Source organism: Morus notabilis, unplaced genomic scaffold (genome assembly GCF_000414095.1).
Source record: "Morus notabilis unplaced genomic scaffold, ASM41409v2 Scaffold645, whole genome shotgun sequence".
Classification (NCBI taxonomy): Eukaryota; Viridiplantae; Streptophyta; class Magnoliopsida; order Rosales; family Moraceae; genus Morus; species Morus notabilis.
This window is the reverse complement of record NW_010363463.1, coordinates 129489-139865: the sequence shown is the minus strand read 5'-3', so window position 1 is coordinate 139865 and position 10377 is coordinate 129489. Positions and strand designations below refer to the sequence as shown.

General features: G+C 32.6%; 1 protein-coding gene across 1 annotated transcript in view; it reads left to right on the top strand.

The window, feature by feature from the left end:
- Positions 1–9560: 9560 nt before the first annotated feature.
- Positions 9561–10377, top strand: part of LOC21398596 (glycosyltransferase-like At2g41451) — a 5983-nt gene continuing 5166 nt past the window's right edge. The window contains exon 1 of the mRNA XM_024169655.1: positions 9561–9989. Within this exon, the coding sequence (XP_024025423.1) occupies positions 9642–9989 (348 nt within the window). The 5' untranslated portion in view covers positions 9561–9641. The remainder of the gene's footprint in view (positions 9990–10377) is intronic.

Below are 10377 nucleotides of genomic sequence, written 5' to 3'. Positions count from 1 at the left end.
TTATATAGTGATTCTCTTGATAATGCTGGGTATGTCTACTGTAAGACTTCAGTGGTTTCATTATGTATGCTGAAAAGCGTTACAACGGTCGTTCTAAGAGGAACGGGATGAGCGAGAGAGATATATGCTGGAAAATACAGTAAATAATAAAGAAATATTTTGTAAGTGAGCGTGAGAGCTTTTGTGTGCTGTGGAAGTATGCTGAATTGTGTCTAAATCCCTCGTATTTATAGTTGATGAGACTCCGCTAGTTTTTTCCTTCTTCCTTGAGCGATTTGTCCTTTAATTCGTGACATTCTTTTCTTTCTTAGGCGCCGCATGACTTTCCTTAACTAGTTCTGTCCATAATCGACCAGCCAATCATGGTTTCTTGCTTATTTTGAGTTGATCCAACCTCTTTAATACCTGATTACTAGAGATATAATTTTCTTATGTGGAAGACAATCAATTTCGTCCAATGAGAGGGTTGTTTGCGGCCTAAGTCGACAATTGACCTTTTCCTTATTAATTCTTCTAGCTCAAGCAGTTGTTTTCTTTTCTTTTTTAACTGATTATGTTGCCAAATCCCGTATAAGAAATGTCTTCAGGATATTGTCCAAGGCTGTCCGTCGACTCGTGGGATCGACTGGTGGAATTGATCAGTCGACCAGTCAATTCTGTCTGCTTAGGAAATCGTGATGACTCATTTAGTGACCTTCTGAAGCCTAAGTTGCTACGTGTACGGTGAGAAATGAAGTACAAAATCTGACATCGACAACTACCTTGAAAAAAAAAATACAAGAATTTACTAGATGTGGAAGATAGTGTAACGTTTATTCCTATTTTCTAATATCAATTATCAACTATGCATAAAGTTATTTTTAGCTTGAATTTTCATGGCACTTTCCGTAGTTTCTCCTTGAAAAGTTTTTTAATCCTACACTTTGGCCCTTGAATCAAAATGTTTTGACAATTTTGTCCTTGTAATTTAGGGCCTGTTTGGAACCTAGATTTTAGGGAGGAAAAGAAAAAAAAAGAAAAAAAGAGAGGGATTATATTTTCCTGTGTTTTGAACCAAAAGATGGGTTGGAAAAAAATGTAAGAGAAAAGGTTGGATTTTGTTTTCTTCAAACATTGATGAGGAAAATCAAATTCCTAATGAGGAAAATTTTTCGGACTGTGTTCTCCACTTCTTTCTCCCAACTTCGAGCTTTCTATCATTCTTGCTGCCATTGAAGGAAAATCCTAGACCGGAATGGTTATGTAGAGGATGATTGGAATTTTGTTTAAAAATATAACAGAAAATTCACTTTCCTAGTTCTTGACCATCTATCAACACAGATACTCTTCAAAAATAAAAAAATAAAAAAAAAATAAATAAAGGTGAGAGATTGGAAATCTTTAAATTGAAAATAGGTGTGGATTCATTGTTTGGCAATTACAACACATGGTTCTTATTCCCCTAAAACACACCTCTTAACTTCGATTATTGAGAGCATGTTTTTTTGTCTAAAAAACTCAAAAAAAGACAACTCGAGTTTCAACTTTATTCAACTTCACGTTCTTTTAAATTTTAATTTTATTCAACTTTATTCAAATTACAACTTTAACTCAAGTTATAACTCAAATTCAACTAAAAAATTACACTCAAGTTACACTCCAAAAGAACAACGCCTGAGTAATTCGCTTTAACTTTCTTGCTGTTAACACTATGTACCAAGTTAAAAACAAAAAAAAAAAACAAAACAAAAAATTCACTTTCCTATCTCATGACCATCTACATAATAGAATCTCTTTAAAAAAAAAAAATTGGGGCGAGAGATTGGAAATCTTTACATTGAAAAAAGGTGTGGATTTATTATTAGGCAATTATAACTATTAGAGGTGCGAATAAAGTCTCATGTTAACAATAAATAAGAGCTATAATGATTTTATAAGAGAGTGGACTACTCCACTCACTAGGTTAATATTTTGAGTTAAAACTCCAATCTCTAATGATGAAACCCATGATCATAATAAGTGGTATCATAGATGGGATCAAGATGTTGTCAAGTGTACGTACGAGATGAATTCTTAACGTGCTGAATGAAGGAGTGGGCCCCAGGTAAGCTCAAATGTTAGATGAAATTGCAACCAGCAGATCCAAAGAATTCCTAGAACATATTTACATTTATGTTAAATAATAATATATAGTATATTTATTTAATACATGCAAGTTGTCTAACTTACGATATACAAGAAAAGTTTCATTAAACATGTATTAATATGAAACCTAACAAGTGAGGATACTTTGTTTGACATCTAATACTATTAATTACTAGTTATATATATATATATATATATATATATATATATATCCAATACCTAAATGTTTGCAAACCAAGAGACCAACCGTATAAGAACAATAATTGTTTTTGTTTCTGCCACCATACTAGTAGAAGAAATTATTTTCCTTGTAAAGTTGAATCTTGAAATTCCTGAGGAAAAGAACGCAGGATGGTGAAGATTGAAATCATTTATCCATATACTTCAAGATCCTGGATTTCAGAGAAACAAGCTTCGCGAGCAATGTTGGCAAAAAATGATATGCCAAATACAGAGGCGAAAAATCCCTTTAAAACATCTACAATATGCTAATTAATAAAAATAAATAAATAAAAACTAAAAAGCAATGGCATAACAAAACTCAAAACGAAATAGCAAAGGCTTAACAAAAGAATACCATCTCTTACCAAAAAAGGGATTATTAACAATGTTTAGATCCTGAACTATAAATACCGTAGAGGGTGAAATTTACAATTAAATTTAATCTGTATTGCGCAAGCAATGAAATAAATTAGTAGAAAAATAAAAGAAATAGAGATACAGAGATTTTATAGTGGTTCCCATGATAATCCATGGTACGTCTACTATAAGGTCTTCAGTAGTTTTACTATGATTGGAGAAGATGATTACAATGGTTCTCTCTGTGAATACAAAGAGAAACATTATGAGAAAAATACAGAAAAGTATGTAAAAAGAGAGTAAATATGCTTGCATGGGTGAAAGCGTATGTAGGAATGAGTGAACCCCTGTCTTAGACGTCTATGGTATGCATTTATAGGCTCTCGATAGTTGAAAATAAGCATTTGGGTAGTTCCTTTTTGACTTTTGATTGATATCCTCTAGGAATCTTTCTTTATAGGGATGATGCTTAGGGAGCAAGCATGTGGGATGATTAACATTCTCCTTTGCTTTTCTGGACGTGATCCTTTAGTTTAATACCGAATACTCTTGTTGAAGATGAGATCTTCGTACTTAATTCTCGGATACTAAGTTGGTATGTCTGTTTGACTACTTGTCTGGCTAGTAGTTGGATTGGTCATTCAGGCAGCGCAGGGACCCCGCAAGCCGTCGACTGCTCGAAGGCTGTTTTGGCTAGCAATTTCATAATTTGGTCCCATTATCCAAGACACATGATGACACATGTACTTTGAGAAATAAGGAATAAGATTTGACTTTAACAGTTAGCCCCTCACTCTGTTGTCAATGATAATCGACTTAAAGCGTTACTTGAACTGATCACATGTCAATTTCTGCTTTTGATGATTCGTTTGAACGTTCAAACAACCTATGGACGAACAAGAGATATTTTGACGCTCGCGCGTAATTTCGCGTGTCGTTGTTTATCGCAGGTTGCCCGTTCATGGTGTCTCCATTTGGGCATCTAGATTATGCGCCTCTGGGTAGGTGGCGGTTGAATTAACCACTGATGGGACGTGTGTAGGGGCGCGACATAAGCCTCCCCCACTTTGCCGACGATCCCTACCACCAATGATCTTCACGCCGTAGCCTATTGCCCGCTTGTTGTCGTTCCTTTTTCGGCATTCTCCGGTTCGCGTGCCTTATCATTTTCACTCGTCATTTCGAACACTGTTCAAGGTAAGCCCTGCTTTTCCGGCCTTCTTTACCTTTTCTTTGTGATTACGTTGCTTTGGTTGCATGTTTTAAGGAGAGATTTGTGAGAACTTTGGGTCAAGTTTTCCAATTTTCAAACTTAGGGCGTTTGGTTTTAAGGGATTTGCTCGTGCGGGTCTCCCAAGCCATCAAATTTCGGGAGAGTTGGTGCATGAAATTTTGGTGGCAAGGTTGACTCAATGACCGCTTAAGTGAATGGCATCTACTCGACCTCATCGAGCAGGTCTTCATATGTGCTGGGATGTTCAAGGGTCTGAAGCAAGCTTTTCTCCATGCTTTCATTGCCTCTTGCTAATCAGGTTGTCCGGATGGCAAATTGCATGTTGGCTAGAGCATACTGTTGTTGAATCGTCGTTGTGCCCGCAATGATTAAAATGACTGGTGTTGCTCCTATTGGCGTCATTGAATACAACAATGGCATAAGGTGGAGTAGATTATATGACGTATGAGCTATAGTCAGTTGAAATCCACCCTTGAGAAATGATGAGTTGGCGGGTTGAGATGAGCCTAGGTAATGATTACAACCGATTGAGGTGGCGTGTTGAACAACGACATGGTGGCTAGACGTCTCATTCATTCTTCATTTTCTGCAATCAATTCAGCAATTTGGCGATCGCTTTCCTTCTGTTTGTGCCTAATTTCTTGAGTTGTTGGTCACTGGTCTGCTGTTCGTTCAGTCGCTGGCCACTTGACTGCTGGTTACTCAACTACTGAAAAGTATGTAAAAGAAAGTAAATATGCTTGCAGGGGTGAAAGCGTGTGTAGGAATGCGGGACGCGTATGGTATGCATTTATAAGCTCTTAGTGGCTGAAAATAAGCCTCTGGGTAGTTTCCCGTTTGACTTTTGATTGATGATCCTCTAGGAAATCTTTCCTTATAAGGATGATGCTGAGGGAGTAAACATGTGGGATTATTAACTTTCCCCTTTGATTTTTAGGACGTGATCCCTTAGTTTAATACAAAATACTCTTGCTGGAGATGAGATCTTTGTACTTAATTCTCGGATGCTGAGCTGGTATGTCTTTTTGACTGCTCATCTGGCGAGCTGATAGACGTTCGGGCAGCGCTGGGACCTTGCAAGTTGCTGACTGCTCAAAGCCTGTTTTGGCTAGCGATTTCATAATTTGATCCCATTCTCCGAGATGCATGATGACACATATACAGTGAAAAATGAGGAACGAAATTTAACCTTAACAAGTACTGTGATACTCTAGTCTCTTATCTTCTTTATTTTAGCAAGCTATCCCTATTATTATTATTTTTATATAGTTTTAATTCTGACACTAAAATTAACGAAGAATTTCTAAAATATGTCATAAATAATCACATCCATATAACCTAACAACTGAAAATTTTACATAAATACTTAAGTGGAAAATTTTCTAGTTTTTCATAGTATTGAAGAAAGCATTTTGCATTTAATAACTTTGTAAAATTTAAGTTATAAAGCAATAGGCACATAGTTATCTTGTTAAATTTAAGAAATCTTTTGATAATTTTAGTGGCAGGGACTAAAATTACCGAAAGAGAACAAAAGTTTAAAGAGTTATTTTCTTTTTCTAAGCCCATATAGCTACATCCACAAATAGTGTGTAGTAACGTGAAAATTGCAGAATTTATCTTTAAAAAATGTATGAGTCTAAATTTTTATTACTCATTCTTGATTAATATTTTTTTGTTAGTATAGTTATTTGGCTAAAAAGAATATTTTTCAAGAATAAAGAATAAAAATATTGACTTATGCACTTTTAAATGATATTTATCTACTTTCCCTATAAGTAACTCATTTCAATCCCTATCGAAAATATAGAGGAATGCTCACTTACGAAAGAGGTAAAAATATTTAGGATTAATTTTATGCATTCCCTTTGAACTATATCACATGTATCAACGTGTCGCTTAAACTTTAAAATACACTAGTTTCACTCCTTAATTTATAATAATTTATCTAAATTTAACCCATGAAATGTTACCTGAATTTAATTATATTAGTTAAGGGTTTAAAGAAATTGATAAATTTGACCTCGTATAATATGTAAAATAACACGTTTCAAAGTTCAGGTATTGAATTTAGAAGCGTATTATTACAGAACATATGCATTTCAAAATTCGGTGCATATTGACATAAATGATATTGAACTTCGCGCGCGGGAAAGCAACAAATTTCAGTTCATTACACAACGGCGAAACGGAGGGGGAAATTCGTAAAACATATCCAAATATTAATGATTATTTAAATACTATAAGATTTATCTCCTCACTTTCCTTCCTTAGTACATATCAACTTTTTAACAAGAACGAAACTTATATAATCACACAGAACTATAGAAGTGACGTCCCGTTTTTTTTACTTATTTGAGTTTAAAATTTGAGTTTTATTATAGTAAAAAGCTCTCAGAAACAGTCATATCTAATTTTTTTGTTACAGTAAAAAGTTCTCACATAACATCATATCTCAACTCGAATTAAAAACTCAAATTAACGAACTGAACGAGCCCTAAAATAAGTTAGGAGGTCAGATTTCCCAATTTTTTCTAACACATACAAACTCTTGTTTTGAACTGGAAAGTAAAATCTAGTATTTGTCAAATTTAACATAAAAAGTATTGATTGAATAATGATTTTCTCACTCAAACATAAAAACTACACGAATTTCTATAATAGAATATGAAAAAAAATGCCCTTTATCAAAAAGGTTCTGTTTTCAATTTTCATATATGTATCATATTTTGTAGTTTTATTTATCTTTCATATTTATTATTATTATTATTTTTTTGCTAGGGATCATATTTTGGGTTTGTTTGATATAGTTTTAATATTAAGGATACACTACCTTAAAAACTCCTTTAATTTAAGCATATCTACCTATATTAAAAGCGTGAGAAGAACGCTAATGATTCTAAGGCTGACACGCAAGAAACATTTCTTTCCCCTTTTTTTCCCCGTTTTTTTTTTTTTTTTTTTTTTTTTTTCGTTTTTCTTAGTTTTGTTCTTTGGTCTTTAATTATTTCTTATTTAGACGTTTGACCTTTACTTATGTTTCTTCTCATTTTGATCTTTTTTTCACACATATATTTTTAAAACCATACGTAAACCCTAATTAATTTTCTATGTGATTTGTTTTTAAATATGTTTTTTATTTAAAAACTATTGAAATAACGACGCTTGAATATGTACTTAGGCAATTTTTTTCATATATACACCCTAATTAATTTTCTATTTGATTTGTTCGTATCAAAATATTTCTTTTAGCATGTTCGAGTTTGTGTATGAAAATATAATATTCGATATAAACATACATTAAAATTGAAACACGCATTTTAATACAATTTTTTTAAATCTAAGTTTTTAAATGCGCATCATTGAAAATTAATACGTATATTTAATAATTTTTTAATCTCTTCTATTACTATGAGTTTAAAACAAAATAAGTTTTAGATTGTTCGGGTGACACACACGATAATACCTACAAAGCATATCCCCAAAACTAATAATATGAAAAGGATGTAACTAAAAGGTAATTCTTCACGTATAACCGTAAGCAATATATATTTGAGTAAAAAATCCTGTAATTAAGTCAGAAGAATAAAATGATGATTTGCCAACGATATTTTTTTTCCAATATTGAAAAGGATTATGTCTATGCTTGATTTAATTTCCAAATCTGCCCCTTCCAAATCGGACTGTCAAAAAACAATTGGACACTTTCCTCCGAAGGTAAAATAGTAATAATAATAATAATAATAATAGATTATACAAACCTTAGTATGATTTCATATTCTACCCAAAAAACCAAAAATAGTTCATCACACTTGTGCCTCCTTCGTTTCGCAAATTTGAGTTTTTAATTCGAGTTGAGATGTGACATTTTTTGAGAGTTTTTCACTGTAACAGAAAAAGTTTGATGTGACATTTTCTGAGAGCTTTTTACTGTAAAAACTTAAAATTCAAAACTCAAATCAGTGAAATGAACGAGACTTTAATGACTTCTTATGATTGAATTACAATTGGTGTCATATCAATTAATTAACAAAGATTTCTTACCATTTCAAAAGTACAAATTTGGATACGTCATTACTCACAATATCAAACCAAATAACGTTTTTTTAGCAAGTAAATAAGACCTATCAATATCATTTTTTTTCTAGAAAAGACTTACAATGACAAAGGGTTCGATGATGTCAACAAAAATGCACCGATCATGTCAGAACTCCATGATTGACGTGCGTTTAGGCGAGAATAGTTCTAGAATATTCTTATCTCCTTGGAAATTCTCATGTTGCATCCCTTGTTAAAATTTAATAAAATAATAAAAGTTTCTTAAATAAAAGATAAAAATAGACTCATGTATTCTAAAATATATTTATATTCTTTTTTTTTTATAAATGCATCAACTTTCAACATATTCTCAAATTTTAAAATGGATTCATTTTGCCCTCTGATTAATGAAAAATGGTTCAAAACACTATATGAACTAATGCTATTTCTGAAATTCCTATTGAATTATTAATTTTGTATTAATTTACTTTGATTTTTTAAAATATTAGGAGATAAATTAGTTTTATAAATGAATGAGACATTTTAAAATAAGATACATGATCTAAGAATAAAATAAATCTTTTTAAAATTTGAGTGCATAACAAAGCAAGGTACAAAGTTTACGGAGTAATTTATGAAAGGGATTTTAGTACAATTACATTCTGAATTTATCGTGGTTTAGTAAATTACACCATAAACTTTCAATTTTGATAATTTAATCCTCCATACTAGTAAAATTGTTACAATGTGCACTATTTTACTAAATTTGCTCAATTTTTTAAGAGATATTTACCATTTTATACCATGTGTTTTTAGTTTATTAAAAAACCATACCTTATATACCCTTAAATTATATTTAATACACAAATATTTACATTTCCAAGGTCAACTCTCCATTTTAACATTTAAAATACCCTTGAATAAAAAATGATAAATGAAAAAAATATAAAAAATTAAACTTACAATTTTGACCTCAAAAATATTCAAAATACTTTGAAATGGTTTTTCTTTTGTGTTTTTTTATTTATTTTTATTTTCAGTAATATTAGGAAGTTTTAGTTTTCTTTTTTTTTCTTATGAATAGTTTGGTCATTTTAAAGGCTAAAGTCAATTGTTGACCGAAATAAGGTATAGATTTGTATATTAAATCTAATTTAAATGTATACGTTTAATGAGATTAAAAACCGGAAGTATAGTTTTTGAATAAATCTAAAATATAAGGTACAAAAATATAAATATTTCTTTTTTAATTAGATTTAAGGAATAAAAGTTAAGAAATTAAAAAAATTGTGTTAAAAATGTTAGAATTTTTCGTCAAATATATATTTTTTAACATCAATTTGACACAATTATTATTAAAATGAGATATATTACAATAATATTACAAGTTAATGAGGTAGTTTGTTAAACGTAAATATGTAAAATATCTACGAAATTAATCAATTTCTTTTTCTGTTTTTTAAATTTGAAGTCAATGCCGGCTATAACACAAAGCAACGATATAAAACGGCCTTCATTTCCTTCTGCTTTCTCTTCCCTGTTCCTCTTCAAAACTCTTCTTCAGTTTCAACTCCCCTCTCTCCCTCTCACTTTCTCTCTCTAAAAATATTCATAATTTATATGCGCCAGCTTTTCCCCTTCTCTCTCTGTTCCCAAGCAACCTCCCATGGCGGGTCTGCATTCTTCCATTAGACCCTCCTCCTCGTCTTCTCTCTCCTCTTCGTCGCCGTCGTACCTGGCGTTCGCCTCGCGGCTGCTCTTCCTCCTCACTGTCCTCCCCCTCACCCTCGCCTGCTTCGCCTTCATCCTCCAATGGCGCGGCGGCCTCAACGACGATCCCGTCACCCGCTGGTCCCCCGACCGCCACCAGTTCCCCGGCATGGACGCCTCCGAATCGCCCTCCCGCACGACCTCGCGCTCCGACTGCCTCGATCCTCTCGGCAGAAGCCGTTCCCCCTCGTTCCCGTACTTTCGCGATTGGAAATTCGATTACTCTGCGGATCTGAGGCCTAAGGTCTGTTTTTTTTTTTGGGAGAATTTGTTGGAGTTGTGATTGGATTACATGTTTTTTGTTGATTTTTCTCCTGTTTTGTGGTTTTTGTTCTAGTTTGATTGGTGATGATTTGACTTCGAATCATGTTTTTTTATTTCTTGGGAAAAGGATTGATCTTTGGTTTTTGTGTGCGTGATTGTTGGGTATTGTGAGTCTTCGGATCTGCTGTGTGGTTTGTGCGTATACGGATTGGAGAAGAATTTTGATTTTTTTTAATGAGTAGCGAATTTTAATCATGGCGATCGCGTGATCTCCATTTTTATGGGAATGTCTATCTCTGTAAATTTATTTATTTTTCTTTCTTTCTTTCTTTTTTTTTTTTTTTTTTTTTTTAAAATCAAAATTTTTT